This window comes from Setaria italica, chromosome VII (genome assembly GCF_000263155.2).
Source record: "Setaria italica strain Yugu1 chromosome VII, Setaria_italica_v2.0, whole genome shotgun sequence".
In the NCBI taxonomy this organism is placed as follows: Eukaryota; Viridiplantae; Streptophyta; class Magnoliopsida; order Poales; family Poaceae; genus Setaria; species Setaria italica.
The window spans coordinates 34,218,074-34,242,530 of record NC_028456.1 but is presented as its reverse complement, the minus strand read 5'-3'; the positions used below and the strand labels follow the sequence as shown (position 1 = coordinate 34,242,530).

The 24,457-nt window shown below is 47.9% G+C and overlaps 3 protein-coding genes and 1 long non-coding RNA gene across 5 annotated transcripts; all 4 read left to right on the top strand.

Moving 5' to 3' along the window:
* Window positions 1-3,914: 3,914 nt before the first annotated feature.
* Window positions 3,915-4,999, top strand: LOC101776822. Its single transcript, XR_002678362.1, has 3 exons — window positions 3,915-4,397; window positions 4,500-4,583; window positions 4,681-4,999. It is a non-coding gene; the product is annotated as an uncharacterized LOC101776822 (long non-coding RNA).
* Window positions 5,000-12,786: 7,787 nt separating this feature from the next.
* Window positions 12,787-17,238, top strand: LOC101776423 (BTB/POZ domain-containing protein At3g08570). Its single transcript, XM_004977338.4, has 4 exons — window positions 12,787-13,359; window positions 14,031-14,097; window positions 14,731-15,876; window positions 16,347-17,238. The coding sequence occupies exons 1-4, from the start codon at window positions 13,091-13,093 to the stop codon at window positions 16,917-16,919; spliced, it is 2,055 nt and encodes a 684-aa protein (XP_004977395.1). The 5' UTR covers window positions 12,787-13,090; the 3' UTR covers window positions 16,920-17,238.
* Window positions 17,239-18,508: 1,270 nt separating this feature from the next.
* Window positions 18,509-21,333, top strand: LOC101775751 (root phototropism protein 2). The gene is made up of 3 exons (XM_004977337.4): window positions 18,509-18,937; window positions 19,068-19,137; window positions 19,411-21,333. Exons 1-3 carry the CDS (start codon window positions 18,918-18,920, stop codon window positions 21,001-21,003), a joined length of 1,683 nt encoding a protein of 560 aa, XP_004977394.1. The 5' UTR covers window positions 18,509-18,917; the 3' UTR covers window positions 21,004-21,333.
* Window positions 21,334-21,433: 100 nt separating this feature from the next.
* On the top strand, window positions 21,434-24,369 carry LOC101759553. Of its 2 annotated transcripts, none has more exons than XM_012847584.2 (2): window positions 21,434-23,068; window positions 23,770-24,369. In XM_012847584.2, the coding sequence occupies exons 1-2, from the start codon at window positions 22,262-22,264 to the stop codon at window positions 24,031-24,033; spliced, it is 1,071 nt and encodes a 356-aa protein (XP_012703038.1). In that variant the 5' UTR covers window positions 21,434-22,261; the 3' UTR covers window positions 24,034-24,369. The 2 variants fall into 2 exon arrangements, with proteins under 2 accessions (XP_012703038.1, XP_004978335.2); XM_004978278.3 differs by having other exon boundaries at window positions 21,434-23,089.
* Window positions 24,370-24,457: the final 88 nt, after the last annotated feature.

The window sequence follows — 24,457 nt, the reverse complement described above, 5'->3', positions numbered from 1 at the left end:
TCTGCCGTCATGCCGGGTGGACGGGCGCTGCCGGCGCAGGCAAGGCACGGCGCGCGTGCAGCAACCTTCGGCCAGGCTCGTGCGAGCGTCGCCGCAGGCCAGGAAACGGGTCTGCCTCCGTAGGCAGAGCTCGGACGCGCTGGCGCCGCCGGCGTGGGCAGGGCGAGCGTCGTCGCCGCAGGCCAGGAAGTGGGTGTGCCGCTGCTGCCGTAGGCCAGGCTGTGAAGCGCGGGTGCCGGCAGCCACAGGCACAGGCCGCGGGCACGAAGCCGCTTAGGAGCCGCAGGCCACGGGCGCCTCCGCCGGGAAAAACTGGCCGCGTGCTTCGGCCGCCAGGGGCAGCCAGCCACGGGCGTGGAGCCACCACCGCGGGCGCGGAGGTCGCGCGGGCTGCCTGCCGCGAGCGCTAGCTTTGCGGGCAACCGCTGCCGTGGGATGGGCGCGGAGGCGCCCCCGCCGCCGCGGTTGCCAACGTCGTTGACGCGTGGGCATGGCAAGCTCCGGTAACAATTCGCTCCAGAGCAGTCAAACGAGTAAGAACCTTTTTAATGGAAAAACTCCACATTTGTTCTTACCGTGAACATTCGTTCTCTGAAGATGTGCTTGCCTGAGATGGAGGACCCGTCCCGTCTCAATGGTGTTCTTGGATCGACACGGCTTGCGAGTTCTCCTTTCTGGCGTTCTTGTCGAACTTGTGACGAAGATGGCTTGGCGAACATCAACCATGCTCTTCTTGTTCTTCGCTGGAACGGCCTCTGCTTCTTCCCTTTCGAGAGATTGCAGAGAAGAGCATCGTGCTGATGACGTGTTTAATGTAAAGTGCTTTGATGTAAAGCAAGGGACTCAGGAGACGAATGAGAATGAAAACTGTTGTAATTTTATTGATCCATGATTATATATATATAACTATACTATATACTATATGGTATCCTGGTACGGAATGAGCTATTCCGTAACCCGATCCCACCCGCCGGACCACGCTCGCACCTCTCCTCCCGCTGGTTTTTTTCTCACCCCGCATCCCTGATCTTTTTTTTCGAGCTTTTTTTCCCCGAACGTGGGTCGTCAGTTCCCCGTTAAGTCTCCCTTCCGTTCTCGCCGCCACTCCCCATCCGCACCCGCCGCCGCCGCCGCCGCCACTCGCCATCCGCTGCCGCCGCCGCCTGCTGGTGCTTGCTCGCTCCCTGCCCGAGCTGCTCGCCTGGGACGGACGCGGAGCCCCTGTTCTTCTCTTTACTTCGTTTCCAGTTATTTGCGGAGTACCATGCTTAGACGTTCGGAGTGACTTATAAGATTTTTCCTCCTAACAAGAGCTCACACTTGCTCTTGCTAATATCCTGATTACTACTACTATTTTGGATCCATATTTAAGTTGATGGCTGTTTGGTTGGTTTCTTCTTAAGTACATTCTGAGTTCTAGCCGATTTCATCTGTGGGTTCTTCCATCCAGTAATATACAATGCTTTGCACAAGCTTGATTTGGTTCAGTCACCCTACATGCCCATCCGTTGGTGGAAGTTAAATCTATTTTGAGTAAGGTCTCAGCTAGATGTTGGCCCCGTTCATTTTGCAACTTCAAGCTAAAGGTGCACAGACTACATTTGCAGACTTCCTTCTAATATCTACATTTCCAACCTGACTAATTTATCTTGCAAACTTCATATTTTTGAAATAATTGTGAATGTTTCTCCATATTTAACATAGCGGTACATATCTTTGTTTACGGTCTAATTAATAATGTCCTTCATTAGGATCTGTACTAACGTAATATGGTTCCTGATTTGGTATAACCTTTAGTCCCCCTTACTGATTCATTTCTGTCTCAAATTCCAGTTATAATCTAGATTGATCTCAAATTCCAAGCTGCATTCTCTTATTTAGTTTTGTTGGTAATCATGCTATTGATCTCCTGTAGTCAAGCTTCTTCACTGCACCGTCTATGCCCTCATCTTTATTTTATGCAGACTCAGAGATTAGTCCTTCCTCCTTCTGAACCTTGATCTGCAACTCCCTCATTTTGGACTTCCATCTGGTGCATTCCCATTTTTTTTTGGATCAAAACCAAGAAAAGATGGTGCTTCTTTTGTTCTTGCTAATAGAGAAAATCTGAACTGACGTTGTTTATCTGAACAATTATTGTTGGAACTGGAGCTTCTTTCTGTTTGCTTGCTGTTTGGTCATTTCTGTGGCAGAGCAAGTGTCAAGATTAGATCTCTAGTATCTGCATTGAATTAGCTACCTCGTAAATATCGGCACAACCAACATGTTTAGCATTTGAATATGTTTCCTTTATAGTTTGCTTTCTTTTTATAATTGATTGCAAGAGTTCTTAATATCCTTATTATATTTATCTCACCCCTCTCGGCTTACATTAGAATCTGCAGTTGTGAGGGTTGTCATCCATATGCACAGCCTTTAATTGTTTAGGAGTCATCTCTGTTTTCGCTTCACGCTGTATTCATGAAATTTATTTTTCAGATCATATATCATCGTCTTCTAGATTGCCTGACAGCAACCATGATATGCATAGAATCAACAATCTCATTGATGCCATCTATTGTGAAGAAAAATCAAATCCTATGCATACTCTACCCGCATCAGGCACTAGCCAATCTGAAGACCTGGCCAATACTGTAAGTTACATTGCTGAGGTCGTTATTGTTCAGTTCGCGAATTTTTGTACATTGTCTTCAGATTCTAAACTACGCTATTCAGTTCATAAGCTGCCAAAAAAAGATTAAAACTGCTATTTTGGTTGTTTGTTTGACTTCAAGAATGACGCAGATCAGCAGAACCATAGGACCAAACTTGACGTCAGGCGAGTGATCTGGATGTCTTTGCCCAGTGACAACGAACTAGCCCTAGCAGGTACCTCCGTGCGCACCATTCTCATCTGGATGGTGTGCTCTGGTCCTAAATTTAATCTATATAAATAGAGCCATTAGTATGTAAAATGTTAACCGAGAATGCCTGAAAATTCTGCTTGAATTTTGTAGTCCTGATTTCTTGTCTAGACGACCATTTAATTGTTTACTCATTCACTTATTTATGTTTCCATGTTGTCACAGCAGAATAAGCTCTACAAAGATCCTAGGGAAGTAAGAGGACATATTCTCTTGTGGACGTGTGCTTAGTATGGTTGGTACGTACAAGTACAGCATTTCCTCGCTGAAAGGCAATTGAGGCTTGGGGCAACTTTCTTTGTGCTTGTGCATGAACTGTGAGGTTCGTGCAACCAAGCATGTTTCACTGTTTAGACATCTCAGCGACAGGCGACACCATGATTCTTGCTTCACTTTACGCTCGGCCGTTTTTGGATCCTTTTATTTGGATGAATTGAAATAGTAGTGGTCCTCAAAATTCATACAAGCTGAAATTGCTATTCTGATTTTTACAATGAAGCTGTGTGTTATCGCAAAATCTTAGTTCACTTTAGGTTCAGCTTTTTAAATAGATCTTAGGTTTTCAGAACTTTGTTAATGCATCCTTGAAAACTGCCACTTTTTCCATATTAATACAATGTCCTGTAATGCACCCAAGGGCCCTGTTTCCAAACCTCGGTAAACTCCTGCAAGCCATTCAAAATTGACTCCGTTGGTTCCTTGACCATAGAAATGGTCAAGATAAGGCGAGTTCTGCATTGAGCTTTCCAAGCAATGGTGTATGCTTATCTATGTTTTGTTTCTGCAATGAGATCCTAATTTGCATAGGACAATGCTAGTGCTAATGAATCTTTCTATTTGTATTTCATCAATGCTTTCTGATCACATTCTCTATATGATTTCATTTTATTTTACTAATACTGTTAGGCTTTGCTCCTGCTTCTGCTCATTCCACGTTGCAAGCTGGTCATTCCAAATTGCTGCTCACCACATTGGAGGAAATCATTCAGCTTCAAATCAAAGGTATAAAATTGAAATCTGGTGTTTCTGAATGTGGTAGGTTTGGACTTTTTGCATGTTTTAAATCTATCATCTATATATGCTAATTTATTAAGTAGATTTCAGTTCCTCCAAATGAAATGATCCAAACGGCCCCTTAGGTTTATTTTTTATAATAGATAGATCTTTGGAGAAGAAATCTGCTACTTCTTCCATATTATACAGCTCTTTTCAAAGGGCTGCCATTCAATAATTTCTTTTAGTTCCTATCTTTGCGACTTTTTTGTGCAATCAGTATCGATGTTGCTGCTATTTCTTATCTGTTTATTGTTGATTCCTCAAAATAATCTGTTAGTTCCTAATCATTCTTTTAGAAGAAAATAATGTGTCTCAAAAGCCGAAGCAGATGGAGTGTCACTGTTGGGTGGGAAAGATATAGCCTGCCGTCTCCCGGAGACCTGCTCAAAGCAATCAGATTGCTGCAAGGATGCATAATTACTAATGAAAATGATGGTAGTAAGTATCTTTCTCTTTCAGTTTTCTTCACTGTTTTTCACCCATCCATATTTTCTCTAATTCTATTTTTAGGTTGTTGTTATAACTGTATTATTCATGCAGGCTATAAGGTGCAGGAGCTCCACCTACCTGGAGTGGTCTCCAAACACAAATCAGTTGCTTGAGAAATGTTCAAAGCATAAACAGGTCAATATGACAATCATTTTCATGCACTAGCTGTAACTAGATAAATCTTTGTTTTCTGTGTTTGGGTTGGTAACTATATTTCCTTTTCCTTCTGCAGAAGAGTGTAGAGTTGGAGTTTCCTTTCTCTCCTCTGAAGATGTATTCAGTTTTTCTGCTGCACCTTCTTAAATTCTAGTGGCTAACTCTTAGCACGCAATGGTTAGGGCCTTTCATATACTGTTTAGAATCCTAGCTGATGGTGGCCTAGCTAGACCTTTTTCTCTTAATCTTTCTGCTCTGTAATTCTCCGAATGCTTGGAAATGTAGAGAGTAACAGGAGATGTAGTTCTCATTTCTGATGTCCCCAGGAGCATAAGAACTGCTAGTAAACCATACAGTAGTTTAAAAGATCAACTAAGGGGGTGTTTGGATCTTTAGTCCGAACTAAAATTCATGTCACATTGAATATTTGGAAGCTAATTAGGAGGACTAAACATGAGCTAATTATAAAACTAATCACACAGATGGAGGCTAATTCCCGAGATGAATCAAGCCTAATTAATTCATCATTAGCATATGTTTACTGTAGCATTATATTGTCAAATCATGAACTAATTAGGCTTAATAGATTTGTCTCACAAATTAGCCTCTATTTGTGCAATTGGTTTTGTAATTAATTTATATTTAATACTCCTAATTAGTATTTAAACATTGTAAGTTCCTAAAGAACCAAACGGATCTAACTAATTTGCCATCTAGCACTCGTGGAATGTTTGGTTGCAGTTTACCAGGCGAACAGGGCTTTCTTGCATCTGATATAGGCCTGATATAGGCGCTGGAGCCGGGCTCGACCCGCCAGCAGCCATTCCGCGCGCGACGCGTGGGGGAATCAGATCGGCGTCGAGCGAGCCAGGCGGGAGCGCGTCGCCTATACCTGCCACGCGCCCGCAGACGCTGGGGCCAGGCGGGCCCGGCGCACTGGCGCGGGACGGAGACGCGTCGCGCGAACCAGGAGGCGGGAGCGCTTCCGCCTCTGCCATGCGCCCGCGGCATCTGATATTTGTATTTCTTGTGTTGCTTTGTCCAGGAGTACATGAACTGCTAATAGACCATGCCTTGCGTATTTGTATTTCTTCTGTTGCTTAATGTTCCCTGCCAAGGTATCTTTGACATCCTACGACTACTGCATCTACTATGTATCCACATCTGTATCTTGTGGCCTCCGCAAAAACTTCGCCATCTTCACATTGTCATCACAACCCTTCTCAGAAAAGAGTAAAACCCCTGCTGGCCGCCCTAATACAAAGAGGGGCTGTTCGTTTCATTTTATTGTGATGAAGCGCTGATTGTTGAGTCATATGTGGCTCTTGTCTATTGAGATCGAAAAGCAAGGAGGTCAATCAAACAAATACGATCTTGTTACTCACAGATATGCTTGTGAAAAGCAAGCGGGAAGGTCATCGCGCTCGTGATTGTCCTCAGGCAGCTCCTTCCCGCCCTGTTCGTTTGATGTTGAGACGGGAGGGATTGAAGAGGGTGGAGGAGGATTTTGACTTATACTCTCAATCCCTTCCACCCCCCATGGATTTGGGATCAAAGGGGTGACAAGCGGGGACGCTCCCCTTCGCGCCATGCGGGACGCCGCCGGGGTGCTCCGCGTCGTCAGTCTTCGGTGCCTCCTCGTGATGTGACTTGGATTCTGCGCGCTCGGTGTCTACTGGCCGTTCGCCCTCGGTGCCGCGTTGCTGCGCACCTCCGAGCCTGGCCCAACCGGTTTCCCCGCCGCCCGATCAGGCCTCTCCGCCGCCGGCCGCGCCGCCTCCTCCGCCTGTCGCTGCCGTCGCACCCCGGTCATCTTCCCGCGATGGCTCTGATGACGAGCGCCTGCTGGAGCTGGTTGTGGTCTCACGCTCCGTTGAGCTACAGGCCGCTGAGGATGCATTGTCGGTCGCCATGGTTGGGGGGACTAGGCCGGAGGTCTCGCCGGCCATGGTCCGTGATCATCTGCACCAGGCCTTTGGGATTGCTGCGGGCGCGGTGTCCGTACACCGCCACGTCCCGGAGGACTTCATCGTGCGCTTCAGAAGATTGGAGGACCTCGATCTGGTTCTCAGCACGCCGAATGCTGAGGGCATGCCTTTCTCCTTGATCTGGAGGAGATGGAGGCGTACGTCGCGGGCATCGGCGGGCTCCTTCAAGTTCAGAGTCCTTGTGGGAATGAAGGGGATACCTTCCCATGCACGCTCGGCTTCCACGGTGCAGCTCATCCTGGGGTCCTCATGTGCCAAGGTGGAAGTGGCCCCGGTCGCCGTCGACGATGACGACGAGCGTCAATTCTTTGTTGCGGCTTGGTGCGTCCACCCGCAGCTGATTCCGGACGGGAAGATCATGGCGGTGCCGGAGCCGCAGCCGCCGCATGTCGTCCAGCCGCCTCTCTTCCTGCGGGAAGAGGAGCCCATAATCTCTGAGCTGCCCGCTCTGCGGTATCTAGTTCGCCTGAGAATCATTGAGTTCCAGGACTGGCGGTCTCCGATCACGTCGTCGGACGACGGCCCGGGTGATGACGACGATGATAGTGGTGATAGTTGTCACTACAACGGTTACTGGCCGGGCGTTGATGATCGAGGCCGTTCGTCTTCGTGGCCGACGACGGTGCGCGTCGCCGGCGAGGGGGATCCAGGGTTCGGTTCGGGATGGGGCCCCACATTCCGAACCAGAGCGGCCTCCCATTGCTGGTGGGCCCCGCGTCGCATGTCGCAGGAAAAGAGGCACACGCGTCTGAGCTTTTGGCCATCGCAGCGGCGCGAGATGCGAGTGATGCCTTACGGGCAGCCCGCAGGAGAGTCGACGCCATTGTTGCCATGGCGGCGGAGGATAGGCGGATCTGTTGGTGTTCCTCTTTGGCAGATATATAGATAATCAATGAAGCTTCCTTGACCGACGTGTCTTATTTGGTTCAATCGGCAAAGGTCCTGCGCGCAGACACACCTTGCCGGATACGTATTCGAACATGGCACCTAGCCGGCCTTGTACATGCACGTACATGTATCTTTTGGATCATCTCAACAAGACGAGCGAATTGCTCGTCCACGGTTGACTTCCGTGTTCTTATGGGAAACGACAAGAAGTTGGTGTCGATGAGATCTTGTGGTGCCGTTTTCTCATCTTGTTCTTTTTGTGTTTTTGTTGAAGATTCGGCCTCCTAGTGCTCTTTTGCTTTTCCTGTGGTATGCTTAGGGTTTGGTGGATCAAGAGTGGACTAACCACCCCTCGTGCATTCTCCAGAGAAGATTCGGGTTGCCTCGGAATCTTCCCTGTATTATTAGCACGAATAGTAGCAGCGATCTGAGCAAATTGTGTTTCTATCATCTTATTAAAGCTCAATTAATTTTTAACAAAAGAAGTAAAACCGTCTATTTTTGAATTAATATTTTCTAGCATTTTGTCATTAGAAGCAAGTTTCTTTGTAAGATTTTCATTTATTTTAGCTTGGCCTAAAACTAAATCTTTAAGGGAAGGTTGATTCGAAAAATTTGAATTGTAATTTGAATTACCTCCCTGGTATTGTGGGCGCGACTAGTTGTTCCACCCTTGGCCTCCTTGTGGACGGTACCCATTGTTGTTGTTCATGTACAACACGTCTTCTCGGGTCTCGGGGCAGTCATTCCTTGAGTGTCCGGCATTGCCGCACACCTCGCACGTCATTTGCGAGTCAAGTGCTTGGACGATGCCGTACATTGCTTCTTTTTCAGCGGCACGCTCGCCCAGGCGCTTCGTGAGAAGGTCCAATTTAGCGGCTAGCATATCTATCTCTTTTATGGTATGCATACCTTTTTGCTTGGTTTGGAGCCTTTCTTCGCTCCAACCTTGGTTGGAGACCATCTTCTCAATTAGAGTTGTAGCTCCATTGATTGTGAGTGACAGGAAGGCTCCACCAGCAGCAACATCGACATGAGCTCTCGATATGGGTGTTAACCCATTGTAGAAGTTCTGAAGAATCAGCCAGATTTCCATCCCATGGCATATTGTGGGGGCTTGCAGGTTGTATTCTTGTAGCCTCTCCCATGCTTCAGGGATGGATTCATGTACATTTTGCTGGAAGTTTGAAATTCTTCCACGCAGGATATTGGTTTTGCCTGTGGGGAAGAACTTTGCAAGGAACGCTGTCAAACACTTGGTCCACGTGCTAACAGCAGTTCGGTCCTTGTAAAACCACTGTTTCGCACCACCCACCACCAGCGCCACCACCCACCAGTTTGTTTCTACGAACACGACGCATTCAGTGGAACGCCGGAACGGAACGACGGGGAAGAGGCAAAATGCCATCTTCAGGGTTTTCGCAGCCAAGTGAAAGTTGAACCGGTTGAAGGTTTTGGAAGGTTTTGGAAGGACTCACAAAACTGCTACTCTGAAAATGCTTTTGCTCCTCGAAGGGTCATCAGATGCACTCCTAATCTTTTGTGCTCCCTAGAAAGTCACAAGATTGAAGAAGTTTCTTGAGAAATTCATCAACAGTATTATGGTACAAGCAGAGTTCAAGTACTTGCAGTATTGACTGGAATGATTTGTTGTCATTAGTTGTTTCTTCAGCATTTGATGTTCTCAGGAGTGTATAGCAAAGGCAAAGTGGTGTATTGTTGTTAAAAACTCTATGCTTCAAGTTTACATATTGCCAATTCAAATACAGATCTTGCTGCCTGAAACTTTTGGAACATCGCCTGTTGTGCAGGATATTTTCAGATGTCGCGGAGGATGTAACGGTATCGGTGGAAGGACAAACTTTCCTACTACACAAGGTTTTGTTTTAATAGCTTTTCTTCTTATTCATCACCTTTATATACTGTTTCCTTTTTAATAGAACATTTATTTAATCTGTTTTTTCTAGTGAATCTAGTAACTTTAATTGTCAGCCTGTATAGCCTTGTTCGGTTGGGTGGTTGTATTTCTCTTCCCTAGCAATTGAATCCCAAGCTACACTTTTGGATAATAGATGTGCCAAACTTAATTCCAGATTGAACGGGCATGTCACTTCTCAGTAAATTGATGAAAGAACCAATGTGAGGTTTGAACTGAATGTTGGTTATCAATTAAGTACGTCAGAAATGTCTTGCCAAAAAAAAAAACAGAGTACATCAGAATTGGGTTTTCCTTGCAAATTTGGTAGTGATATAAGCAGAGTTCTTGAGCTTTTCTCTAATGGCTGAAAAGTAAACAATTAACAAAAACATCAGGGAATCCACCTTTTATATTTATTTTGTCAATTATGCTACAAATGCTTGTTGACCTTTCAAAATCTATGGAAATTTTTGTTGACAAATGCTTACGTTAACTGAAGCAAAGTTTATGCTTTTCATCATACTGAAGCCCCCGCATAGTCCATGTTGACTACCAGGGGGTGTTTGGATACCACCTGCTAAAGTTTAGCACCTATCACATCGGATGTTTGGATACTAATTAGGAGTATTAAACATATGTTAATTACAAAACTAATTGCACAGATGGAGTCTAATTCGCGAGACGAATCTATTAAGCCTAATTAGTTCATGATTTGACAATATGGTGCTACAGTAACCATTTGCTAATAATGGATTAATTAGACTTAAGAGATTCATCTCGCGAATTAGACTCCATCTATGTAATTAGTTTTATAATTAGCTCATATTTAGTCCTCCTAATTAGCATCTGAACATCCGATGTTGTCGTTGTCGAGATTAGCGGATCAAGACTACAGCTAGTAAATTTCTTTTATGCGCGTAAGGTTTCGGATGGTGGCGTGAGAGGACACGGGGTTAGACTGGTTCGGGCAAGGAAAGCCCTACGTCTAGTATGAGGAGCTGCTCGTGTTACTCACGCGTGGTCTGTAGTAGGGGTTACAAACAGGTAAGAGAGGGAGCCGGTCCCAAGTCTCTTGGGTATGCACTGATGCTTGTGAGGTGAGTGTGTGGGTTCTGTTGGCTCTTTTTTTCGGTCTCGGGGCCCCTGGTTCTCCTTTTATAGCACAAGGAGGGTACCGGGGTTACAGGTCAGCCAGGTGTGTGGAGAAGTAAAAAAGAGATAAGCTAAGTAAAGTAAAATACGAGGAGAAGGACCAAGTCCCCAGATCGCCGCCTCCTGCTCCGGCCTTCGGCTCCTGTCAGCGTGGCCATCGGAGGAGGGCGGCTGTCGCCGGATCCTGTCGACGATCCTTCGGGGGACCATCGCCGCCGAGCATGATGATGGTGTTCGGCCGTGGCCACTGTGCACGTTGGGGGAGACGGTTGACCCCTGTTGTCCTGCTTACGACCCGTGGAACACGGACGTCGCGTACCTATCGCCGGATAGGCCGAGCACGAGAACGGACGGCGCTCCCTCTTGTGCCGGGCGGCGCATGCAATGAGTGCCCTATGGCGAATCAGGGGGAGCCGCGACCACTGTAGCCTGTGCGGTCGTGGCTACAGTGTTCCGACCGGGTACTTGTGGCGGGTCACGTCGAGGGGCGCGGGCACCTTTCTCCGCGCCAGAGCCGCGGCGCATTTATGGCAAGATCGGTGGGGGCCCACGAGATCCGCGCCCTTGTCTGCCGGTCTGCGCCCGAGGCGGACCCTTGTCTTGTGGGCTCGGATGAGTCCAACCCCCTACGCCCGGGGTCGGACGAGGCGGAGCCTTGTGGCGAGGGGTCGGGTGTACCCGACCCTGGGACCGTGAGTCGGGCGAGACAGAGTTTTGCCATCGAGGGGTCGGGCGAGACGGAGTGAGGTGCTCCTTGCCCATGCCGGGTCGACGGTGATCGTCATTACCGCTGGTGGGCCTGGGTCTTCATAATTGTTGTTTTAAGGGACATAAGAAGGTCGTTAATATTTCCCCCAATAGATATGACACTACTAAAGTTTAGCACGTAGTATCCAAACACCCCTGCATAAACTGAAGCCCCTGCACATAATCGGTAACCGAGAATCTTGACGGCGACAACGAGATCAAAAGGGTTGAAGGCTGAAAGCAACCGGAGAGATTTGCATTCACATTGACTGCAAGAACTGTTCGTTGGGCGCGAGGGGGCGAGGAGATGCCGATCGATGGGCGATGGGGACAGCAAGGAGAAAATTAAAAGCGCGCCTCTTCTCCAGCACTCACTACCCTTTCTCGAGTTCTGTGCCGGGCCGTTGATCATGTCACGTTGCCTGCCCTTGATCATCATGTTATCCCTGCCCTTTCCTACCACCAGCAAAAGTCGTTGCGCATCGATGCTGATCAAAATGCAACGTACGGTTGACAAAAGCAGCTAACGCAAGTCGTCTAACGTTACCTCGTGGTCTACTACAACTATGGCAAGCAAAGCAAGCCATATGCCTACTCGTTATACAATGCTCAAGGATTCCCTCCGTTTCAAATTATACGGCATTTTATATGATATTTTGTAAATGGAATGATTACTCACGAGCACTGCACTATGCTCTTCCTCTAGCCAAACCGCAAAAGCTGATGAAAGGCACCTCACCTCTCGCGGGTGCTAGCTCTTGGTGATGGCAGGCCTGCTAAAGTGAAAGCGGAAAAGCGTACCACTGTCCTCTCACTCTCGGCCTCGATGGGTGGGCAAGCAGCCAGCCAACATGCTTCACCATCATTTCCTTTCTTCACCGACAGACAGCCAGCCTTCTACCCGACTCCATAGTCCCTAGCTACTCTCTAGCACAATATACTACTACTACCGCTACTTTATTTGTTTTGCATGCTTTCGTGGATTTAGTGCCAGCTATATTTATATTCTGGTGTTTGTTTCCGTATTCTTATATGCGAGAAATGACTGGTGATAAATTAAAACATTGGTTTTCTCAAATCAAATAAAAATTGCAGAGATCGAATACGGTATTCATTCAAAACTTGGACTTTGCGACTTTCTAACACACCACCCAACCTTATATTCGCTTTTGATTAGTGTCAAATATATATTTTTATTTAACCACTTTGAACCGATGGCATGACCGAGAACCGTGAGCCTCATTGTTCGATACTCGATCCCAATAAGGCGCACACGCATATCAAAATTCAAACTTTACAACCTTTTATTAATAGTTTGACTATTAAATTTTTATTTTTATAATGTAAATTTTATATAGTTGAATTTGTATTATAAGTTTATAGCCATAAATAATATAATATGAGATAAATGAATAGTCAAAGTGTTATTTGGAAAATCTTGCCAAATCATATTATGTCTCGTAAATATAGATGGAGGAAGTATATACCTTGTAAACATAGACGGAGGGAGTACAGTGGTAAGAAAGTGATTACACCAAACACTCTTCCTAAAGTGTATGATTCATTAGGAATCTCGGAGAATTTAAACAGTTTCTGCAGAACTACTGTGTTTCCATAATTCACGCGAAGCAAGCAGCCACACAAGATCTAGACCCCTTTGAAGGCTTCAATGATGAAGCAGCCACAAGCTGACAGTGGAGCAGGGGTTGTTCCCTAGTCACCCAACTATTCCTCCGTCGAGTCACTTTTCTCTGTTCCATCCTCAGCTAATCCACCCACATCAAGACACAGGAATGCTCTGTCGTGTCGTCTCACCTTGCTGCTTTCTTTTCTTTGAGAATTTGTTAATGCCACGCGCCGACGACCAGCCGACTATTCTTGCTCCTCGTCCTCTTCTCCTCCACATCGCTCACATTTCAGAGAGAGAGAGGGAGGGAGGGAGAGGAAGAGAAGGAAGAAGAATCGGCGGCAAAGCAATGGGGATGGGAAGCGACAACGCCGTGTTTCCCTTCGCTACCACCACGACGTCCCCGCGCTTCCGCAACCCCATCAGCCATAGGAGGTGAGGATTCCCATCTCCTGCTCCATTTTCCACTTTTTCCTTCCTGAGTTCAATCGGCTTTGCATGTTGATTGCAATGCCTTCATAGTCTTAGATCACCTCACCATTTGCGGCGGCGGCGGCTTTTCTTGTTTGAGATTTTTGGTTTTCGCTGCGATCGCTCAAGTCTGTATTCCATTCTGAAATCTCAACTGATTTGGACGCCGCCCTAGCGCCACCACCCACCAGTTTGTTTCTACGAACACGACGCATTCAGGGGAACGCCGGAACGGAACTACGGGGAGGAGGCAAAATGCCATCTTCAGGGTTGAACCGGTTGAAGGTTTTGGAAGGACTCACAAAACTGCTACTCTGAAAATGCTTTTGCTCCTCGAAGGGTCATCAGATGCATTCCTAATCTTTTGTGCTCCCTAGAAAGTCACAAGATTTAAGAAGTTTCTTGAGAAATTCATCAACAGTATTATGGTACAAGCAGAGTTCAAGTACTTGCAGCATTGACTGGAATGATTTGTTGTCATTAGTTGTTTCTTCAGCATTTGGTGTTCTCAGGAGTGTATAGCTAAGGCAAAGTGGTGTATTGTTGTTAAAAACTCTATGCTTCAAGTTTACATATTGCCAATTCAAATACAGATCTTGCTGCCTGAAACTTCTGGAACATTGCCTGTTGTGCAGGATATTTTCAGATGTCGCAGAGGATGTAACAGTATCGGTGGATGGACAAACTTTCCTACTACACAAGGTTTTGTTTTAATAGCTTTTCTTCTTATTCATCGCCTTTATATACTGTTTCCTTTTTAATAGAACATTTATTTAATCTGTTTTTTCTTGTGAATCTAGTTACTTTAATTGTCAGCCTGTATAGCCTTGTTCGGTTGGGTGGTTGTATTTCTCTTCCCTAGCAATTGAATCCCAAGCTACACTTTTGGATAATAGATGTGCCAAACTTAATTCCAGATTGAACGGGCATGTCACTTCTCAGTAAATTGATGAAAGAACCAATGTGAGGTTTGAACTGAATGTTGGTTATCAATTAAGTACGTCAGAAATGTCTTCCCCAAAAAAAAAACAGAGTACATCAGAATTGGGTTTTCCTTGCAAATTTGGTAGTGATATAAGCAGAGTTCTTGAGCTTTTCTCTAATGGCTGAAAAGTAAACAATTAACAAAAACATCAGGGAATCCACCTTTTATATTTATTTTTTCAATTATGTTACAAATGCTTGTTGACCTTTCAAAAACTATGGAAATTTTTGTTGACTAACGCTTACATTAACTGAAGCAAAGTTTTATGCTTTTCATCATACTGAAGACCCTGCATAGTCCATGTTGACTACTAGACTACATAAACTGAAGCCCCTGTACTTGTTTTGCAGTTTCCTTTAGTATCTCGGTGTGGACGAGTACGAAAAATGGTAGTAGACTCCAAGGATCCAGATCTCTTAAAGCTGGAGCTTGTAAATGTGCCAGGGGGAGCTTTTGCATTCGAACTTGCTGCCAAGTTCTGTTATGGTAGCAATTTTGAAATAACCACAGCAAATGTGGCTCATCTCCGATGCGTTGCAGAGTACTTGGAAATGACAGAGGACTTTCAACAGGAGAACCTCATTTTTAGGACAGAGACCTACTTAAACGAGATTGTGCTCAAGAACCTTGATAAATCCCTGGAAGTTCTTTGTAAATGTGATGGATTGGACCCGATGGTGGAGGAAGTTGGGCTTGTAGATAGGTGTGTTGATGCAATTGCGATGAATGCAAGCAAGGAGCAGCTGGTTTCAGGCTTGGCGCACTTGGAATGTAATGTGGGATCTGGAAAGTTGCGTATGCACTCCCAGGATTGGTGGGTTGAAGACCTTTCTGCACTGAGAATCGACCACTATCGGCGTGTGATTGCTGCAATGAGGAGAAATGGGGTGAGGCCAGAGAGTATTGGCACCTCTATTACACACTATGCCCAGACATTGCTAAAGGGTGTTGAAAGACGCCATGTATGGGACTCAGGTCCCTTTGTCGGAGATGATCAAAGAATGATAGTCGAAACACTCATCGATCTGTTGGCAGCTGAAAATATTACGACGGTTACCTTGTCATTCTTGTTTGGCATGCTGAGGATGGCAATTGAAGTTGATGCAAGTCTAGATTGTAGAATCGAAGTCGAGAAAAGGATTGGTCTCCAGCTTGAGATGGCATCACTAGACGATCTCCTGATCCCCTCGACGCAAACAAGCGACTCAATGTTTGACGTTGACACTGTGCATCGCATATTGGTGAACTTCTTGCAAAGGATCGACGAAGATGATTCAGGAGAGTTGTCACCTTGTGGATATGATTCAGATGGACTGAAGTCTCCAAGTCACAGTTCAGTCTTGAAGGTTGGAAGACTAATGGATGGCTATCTAGCAGAGATAGCTCCAGATCCATATCTGAAGCTGCAGAAGTTCATGGCTCTTATTGAACTATTGCCGGATTACGCACGCATTGTTGATGATGGACTATATCGTGCCATCGACATATACCTGAAGGTAATAAAGGGCATTAGATTAGAAATGTCACATTTTTGTAGTTGTTTCAGGAAATGCAGAGGTTTGAATGCATATTTGATATGGCAGCGCTCCTGCTAACTTTTCGAGAAAAAAAATAATGCATATTTGATTTTCCATATTGTGAGTAGACAGGTTTCCCCATCTAAGTAAATACTACCATATATAGACAGCATTATTCACTCTTGATGAAAATGTATCTGCAACAAAATAGAATGAACTCTAGGTAATCACGGGACTTTGATCTCTGTCCAATTAACATTGCTGGATCAATCTTTAAGTTTAAAGGCAAATTGCATAAAAAAAACTACTGCCGTTATCGTCAATGATGAAAAGTGCTATTTTTATACGATCAAAAAGAATAAATTTAGCTGATCACTAGAACATTGCTCTCTGAATGATTAAAACTTGCTTGGTCAATTTTTTTATACCTGACCATATCCTCTGTTTAGGCACACCCGTCTCTGACGGAATCGGAGTGCAAGAAGCTGTGCAAGCTGATCGACTGCCAGAAGCTGTCGCAGGACGCGTCGAGCCACGCGGCGCAGAACGACCGCCTCCCGATCCAGATGGTGGTGCGCGTGCTCTACTTCGAGCAGCTCCGGTTGAAGTCGTCCTTCTCGGGCGGCGGCTCCGGCGGATGCGGCGACGGCGGCTTGTCGCAGCGGTTCATCTGCAGCAGTGGCGTGCCGAGCTCGTGCGTGTCCCCGCAGCGTGACAACTACGCGTCGCTGCGGCGGGAGAACCGGGAGCTGAAGCTGGAGATCTCGCGGATGCGGGTGCGGCTGACGGAGCTGGAGCGGGAGCAGGGGCTGATGAAGCAGCAGGGGATCCGCGGCGGGGACGGGCGGCCCGGGGAGCACGGCAGGGCGTTCCTGGCGTCCCTGTCGAGAGGGTTTGGGCGGATAACAATGTTCGGTGGGCCGACGGCGGCGGAGAAGAGGAGGAAGAAGAGCTCCAGGAGCTCGCAGGGCTCGGAGGGGAAGAACCGGAGGCGGCAGAAGGCATCCTTCGCATACGATTGAAGAAGATTGGAATCAACACTGGTAGTAGCAGATAGCAGTGGCGGGGGCAGTACATGCCTGCTGGTTTTCAGTTGAGCACTCATAGTACGAAGGAAGGGCAGATCGAGATAAAGTTTAGGTGGTGAGCGAGATTTTAGCGGGAAATGCTGCAGGATCATGGCATGTAACATCACCTGTACGCATCTTCATACGAGTACTTGACTGTAATACTAGTAGCAGTAGTCTATGGGGGTATGCGTTTTCCCTTTGCCTGAATGCATTGCCAGGTACAGAATGAAGCTCGTTCACTGGAATTGCATGATTTTTCAGTTGCTCGGCATCGATCGGGACTCGGGGAGATATTGGCGAGATGTCCCTTTGGATGGTCGATTTATTATTTGGTAGTACGTCACAGATGACGCAGTTGAGTAGTGAGAGTGACTCCAGTGAAATCCTTAGAACAAAGGGTAGATGTTGATGAGGGTTAGAGTAAAATCCAGCAGCGGTCAATTAAAATTGATAGGAGCTCCTGCGGCTGGTGTAAATTCTCTACCACCAAGTGAAATTTCAGTGACCAAAATATCTGATCTGGTTTGAATGTGTGTGCCAATTCTTCTCTTTTCCTTTGCAAGACATACTGATAGTGTAAACTAGCCTACTTTTATCGGCAAAAAAGAGGGGGAAAAAAGATGAAAGAGGATTCCTACCCAAACCCAAATCATGAATATCTCCATGAGCCTTTTGCGTTGCCACCATTTCATGCACTGAAACACTCTACTGCTGTTTGTATCTCGTGTGCTTGTATCGTATTGCATACTTGCATGTCGATATTTTTGTTTGAGTCGCGATTGATCCTCCCAAACAAGGCCTTGAAGGTGAAGGGTGAACACTGAGATGCACTTAACCCGAAATATCGGTGTTTGCTATGTGCAAGTCGATTGTCCTTTTTTTTCCAGGAAAAAAAAAGGGAAGACGAACTGATCGAAAAGAGAACCCGATTCAGTGTCTGATTGCGCTGCCTCCAGCAAAAGAAAGAAGAAAGCTTTGATGGATGCGCAACATGTTTCCTTTTCGCTTATCGCATTGCACCCCGGGATGCCGCGGCTCCGACGTGGCGACCTCCCACTGGCGCAGCGTACGGAGGCCGGATTTTCGCGGGCCCGCGGCGTTATCCTCCGACGTGGCAAGCCGGAGTCCACGGGAGGGAAGAGTCTCCGGCGAGGTCTCGTCGGCGTAGGCCCGGAACGAAGCTGCGTTGCTTGTTTATTTGCGCGGCCGCCGGCGACTAAACGCATAATACAAAGATTTGCTTGCTAGGCACGTGATGAGCCTTGTACTCTTTCGCTGCCGAAAGCATGGAAGCTGTGGACGTATTCAGTTGTTTTGGGTGGATGAGATGGCATTTACAGGCTTGTGCTGTGATAGCACTGTTTGCATTAACTTTGGATGATGATGTTGCAGCTAAGCAAACAGCGTTCAAGAGAAGAACTTTCAGACGGCTTGTAGCCGCAGGATAAGGTATGGAGATTGATGAAGTCGACTGGCACGACTGAACATGGAGAAGCAGCCGTCAAGACGGAGGCCTGCCTGCTGACCTCGTCCAAGAGGCCGACTCACAGCAAGCAGTGACCACTAGTTTGAGCTGCCGGCCAGAATCGAGACGTCGATGAAGAAGACCAGGACGCCATTCCAAGCCTCAACTTGCAAGTGGATGCACGATTTTTAGCTCCTCATTGAGTCGACTAGGAGCTCGAATAAACACCAGCCATGCAAAATTCCTGGTAGGACCCAATCGGATCTTCGATCTTCTCCTTCCCAAATCCATTACTGGTACTAAAATAATATTGGAATCTCTATATATGAGATGCGATGAGATGAGATGAGATGGATCGAAAAGAGCTCGCGCACACCTTGCCTTAGCTCCAGCGTGAGCTCAGCAGCTCATGCTCTGACCTGCTCTCTGTTCCTCTCATACAAGCCGCCTCCATCAACAGCTGCTGCGGCATCTCTGCTTCCGCCATGGACAGGATTACCCAGTGGTATGTATGCATCAACACTCGCAATCTCATAAAATCATGCTACCTTGCTTCAGTATATAATCCGGGGTGATGCTTGTGTTTGAACGCGATCATGCTGATGCTTGTGTGTTTTGATGTGTTGCCTCTGCAGGGTTTCTTCCCAGGAGGTCCCCGCCGACCTTACCATCCGCATCGCCGACTCCAGCTTCCCCCTCCACAAGGTACTGTACTTACTACGCTGCTCTTCATATCACAAAATGAATTACCAGATTTCATGGCGGGAAACACACGAACCTCTAGTTTTACGATTCATCTCAACAAAAAGAAACGTTTCAAACGATTGAGCACGACACCTAGATGATCGTGCATGAAAGGGAAGGAATTAGAGCCTTCTGCTTCGAATTTTGATCGACACGACAATACTCTGTCTCAATGGAACACGATCAAGGACTGACGACTGACGGGAACGAACTCTGCTTTTTGGGTACTCCCAGGCGGTGATGGTGCCCAGGTGCGGCTACATCCGCCGGGCCATCGCGGCGGCCACCAAGGACCCCTCGGCCGCCGTCGAGCTCGACCTCTCCTCTCTGCCGGGCGGCGCCGACGCGTTCGAGAAGGCGGCGCGTTACTGCTACGGCGCCAACTTCGAGATCACCGCGCGCAACGCCGCCGCGCTACGCTGTGCCGCGGCGTTCCTCGACATGCAGCACCCGGCGGACCTGGCCCGCCGCGTCGACGAGTTCCTCGCGCAGGCCGGCCTCCGCGCGCTGCCGAGCGCGGTGACCGTGCTGCGCTCCTGCGAGGCGCTCCTCCCGGCCGCCGAGGAGCTCGGCGTCGTGCGCCGGGCCGCGGACGCCGTCGCCCTCAGGATCTGCAACGAGGCGCTGTTCCCGACCAGGTCGCCGCCGGGGTGGTGGACCGCCGAGCTCGCGGCGCTCTCGCCGGCGTCCTTCCAGAAGGTCGTCACGGCGCTGCGCTGCCGCCGCGCTGACCCCGAGGTGCTCGCCAACGCCGCGAGCGCCTACGCGGAGCTCACGCTGGCCGAGGTCCTCGCCGACCCCCGGGACAGGGAGGACCAGCGCGCGCTTCTCGAGTCCGTCGTGGACGTGCTCCCTTCCGCCGCCGACGCGCCCATCCCGGCCGCGTTCCTCTGCCGCCTCCTCCACGCCGCGGTCACCACCGAGGCCTCCGCCAAGACGTGCCGCGACCTGGAGCTCCGCGTCGCGGCGGTGCTGGACCAGGCCACCGTGGGGGACCTGCTCGGCGTCGCGCTCGATGGCGCCGGGGAGCACGTCCGGAACACCGACACCGTGCGTCGCGTCATCGCCGCGTTTGTGGAGCGGCAGGCGGCGGCGTCGGAGGGCGGGCGGAGCCGGCGGGCGTCACTGTCCGGCGGAGCGGAGCTCGATTCGGGCGCGGCGATGGAGAAGGTCGCCAAGACGGTGGATGAGCTGGCGGCGGAGATCGCGACGGAGGAGTCGCTGGCGATCTCCAAGTTCGTCGGTGTGGCCGGCGCGGTGCCCAAGGAGGCGCGGGCGTCGCATGACTGCCTGTACCGGGCCGTGGACATCTACCTGAAGACACACCCGGAGCTGGACGAGATCGAGAGGGAGAAGGTGTGCAGCGTCATGGACCCGCTCAAGCTCTCGTACCAGGCGCGCCTCCACGCGTCGCAGAACAAGCGGCTGCCGCTGCAGGCCGTGCTCAGCGCGCTCTACTACGACCAGCTCAAGCTCCGCAGTGCCGCCGGCGCCGGGGACGACGACACGCAGTCGGCCGCCGGGAAGGCCCGCGCGCAGGCGAGGGCGGACGCGTCGCTGGCGCGGGAGAACGAGGCGCTGCGGTCGGAGCTGGCGCGGATGCGGGCGTACTTGTCGGGGGTGCAGCCCAGCAAGGGGAGCGGGTCGTCGCCGTCGCCGGCGGCGAAGAAGACGAGCTTCTTGGGGTCGGTGTCGCGGACGCTGAGCCGGCTGAACCCGTTCAAAGGCGGGTGGGCCAAGGACACGGCCAGCGTCGCCGATGGACGTGACGGTAGGAAAGATATGCATGTTGTGAGGCCCAAGAGGAGGAGGTCCTCCATAAGCTAATCACATCTCATCATGTTGGTTTAGGACTTAGGAGAGTTTGGTTTGAAGTTTCACTATTACGTTTGTTTTTTATTTAATGTTGTGCTATACTAGTACAAGTCTATACCATATGTGCTTGCTTTAAGCAAAGCACAAAAATTGCATGTATATTGTATTAGTGTCATATAAGATCACATTTGTGAGTTTTTAGCCATTGATCTATCTCATCGAATTGTCATTGGAGAAGAAGACTAAGGAAGGACCTGTATAGATTGTTGTATTTTATTTCAGATTTTACTTTTGTAATTCCACCATTCACCTTGGAAAAAGGTTCATGATGCTTTTTTTTAAGGGAGTTCATGATGTTTTTGTTTGAGAGGAGGAGGAGGTTCTTTTGTGTGGGCTGTAATTTGTCTGGGCTTCGAAGCTCAATTACAGCTATGAGCCCAACCACCTCAGTTCCGTTCCATATCATCAGCCCAAGTTTTGCTTAATAAAAAAAAAGCCCAAGTGCCCAACTGCCCCATCGTCCCGACTACGGAACCCCCACCGTCCTGGAGTCCTGGACGCTTGCTTGCCTCTGCCGCCGCCACCACCACCCTGCCTCGCCTCTTCCCTGGCCCCCACCACCCTTCATTCACTTCGTAAGCCATCTCTGTGCCACGTCTGAAATCAGAACGGTTCTGCTATTTTAGTGGTCGGTGTCTCTTCGTCACATGCACCTAAAAATTTTCTTCCCGATTCCATTATATTATTGTTTTTTTCTTGTGCGCTTGCGATCTTTGAAGAAGATGCGTATGTGAGATTGATATTGCATCAAAAGGTGATGAACTATCATTTGTTATAGCTATTATAGACAGTTTAATTAAATGTTGGTTTGCTTCAACTCTATGCCCGTAAGTTTGTTTCTATGCTTACTTGCCTGTCTCCTTGTTTTCTTCGTCATCTGATCATGCCTTCCGTTTTCTGCAGGATGGCGCAAGTCCAAGGCTCACCGCCATGGCCTGACCTCCCTCCAAAGCTCCTCGGTCTGGTGTTCCTTCGCTTGCCTACCTGTGCTGATCGGGCCTTCTTTCCTGCCATTTGCCGCACGTGGTGCTCCGCGGTGCAGCAGTGCTGCCTGCCCTCGCCGTCACCAGTGCCATGGCTCGTGCTGCTAGGCGTCAACGTAATCAGCTTCCCTCACGGTGAAACCTTCTAGTTGCCGGAGGGTGTGCGGTACCACAACTCTTGTGGTGAGTGGCTTCTCTTGTCCTGCGATGACCACAATTGCTTCTTGATGAACCCATTCACCAAGGCCACCATGCCGCTTCCCAGCCTGTCTTCATATAGCTACTACGAAGACCCTGTGGAAGTCGCCGAAGATTGTATGGCTCAACAGGGTGACATGCCACTAGGCACGTGGTCGCAAAACAAGTATGTAGAAGAGATATCCGTATTATCACTAGTTGTGTGCTCCGCACGCCTCATTGCTGCTATAGTCGCTGTTGGGGCTCTCGGTACAATTGCACTATGCCACTCTGGGGCTACTGCATGGTCAGTGAGCGCACATGAGGAGTGCAGGTGGCTGACACACATGGTCTTCTTCCAAGGGAAACTCTATGCTCTTGACAGCAACACTGACCGTGAGGATCTTATTTCCATTGACATTGTGGACGAGCATGACAACGATGAGCCAAGGGTGTCTAGAATTGAGCGCCTCATCGAGGGAGACTCCCGACCATGGCACCAATATTTCTACCGCATGCACTACCTCCTTGAATCTCATGACAGACTGCTAATGGTCCGCAGAAAACTTTCCTACATGATAGTGCACAGATCTGGAATAGGAGATCACGATATTAGAGTGCCTGTTAGCAGCGAGTTTGAAGTGTTCAAGGCTGACTTTGAGCTGGGCTTGTGGTCTGATGTGAGTACTTTGGGGAATGACCAAGCATTGTTCCTTCGGCAAGGATGCTCGAGAGCTGTTCGTGTGTCTCCATATGATCTTTCACGTGACTGTCTCTTCTTCATAGATGATTACACCGACTGGTCTTGGAAGAAAACAACTACATCTTGTGGAGTGTATGACATGAAAGATGAGAAGGTCTATTCGCCCTTGCCTACGGTATCATGGAAGAGTGGGGATGTCCCAGCAACTTGGCTTTTCTCACAGGATACACATGTTCACACTTTTTTCTTGCAGTCTTTAACAACATATTAAATGAAGTGCCTTGATATTTTTCTCAGCAAAATTGAATTAGTTCTCTTAGACTGTGAACAGTCGTACGTTCTTGCTAGGTGTTAAATGTTTGAGTAGATAACTAGAGTTTGAAATCATGTGAAGCATCAAAAGGATACAAATGTGCAGTTATATATAAGCAGGGTTTCGAATATCTTTATTTTGGAACTTGATGTGCTTATACATACAGAGATGCAATAAAACACATACATCATATTGAAATATGGAGCTTTTCTTCCATCAAAGCAAGAGGCCCATGCAACATAACCTAATATTGATGGTTAATTGAGTGTTGCATTCTCATATTTTCACAATCTTGTGAAAAATGAAGTCACCCTTGTTTTCTTGATGACCGCATTCTCATTATATAATATTGATATGTTGATGGAAACGTGTTTTCTTGAAGACATCTTTAACCCTGGAGGATAAATCATCGATGCAACCCTAAGAAAAAAAATGACTTTAAACAATAGTATAACATGTGCTAGATGTTATGAAGAATTAAGCCTTATTGGCCATCAGAGGCACAAGCACCGTTTGATTGTGTTCTGTTTTGTGAAATGTAGGTAAGACAAATGAGTTGCAAGCAGCAGGGAAGCATCTTCGGGAATTTGTGGATGTTGAAAAGGAGGATCCTCTTACGCTTCCATGTGGAGGAACTTGTGTTGCTGGTGCTTCTACTGCTTTGCAGAAGTGCTAGAAAGGGTAAAAGAAATCTTCATGCAGTGATGTGTTCCTACAGGAAAAAGAGTTACAATGGAAGCCAGATGTGCTTGGATATCAGTAGCTCGGAGCTGCATGAAAACAATGCTTGGACTGTTGGTACCTGATACTTTTTTTTATGTCCACATTGTCGCTCCAAACACCCCGATGTAATGAAAGATGGTCTCTACGTTTGGCATGAGTGACTGACGGAGAAGTTTGAGGAGGATCCTTTGGTAATATGATCAATGATTCGTTATGTAAAGCTTATAATCACCGTGGTTGTGTTTCTATTTCATAATCCTGGTGACCTTGTTCTGGTATGGGGTTGTGCGCTTAGAGCTCCGTGTTTAGTTTTATGTAGGATAACCATATGTTGTTGGTATGGATGCTCAAGAAGTCCAGTCAGAAGTGATCCTGAACAAAGTACAGAAACAAGTAAAGAAAGGTGAGGAATGTCGTTATTTCTTATTTGTCCTTGGGAAGAATAGATCCGATGTAATCCGAAGATTGGGTGCTTCTCTTTCGTTGGTGGTTTCGTTGGTGGTTGAG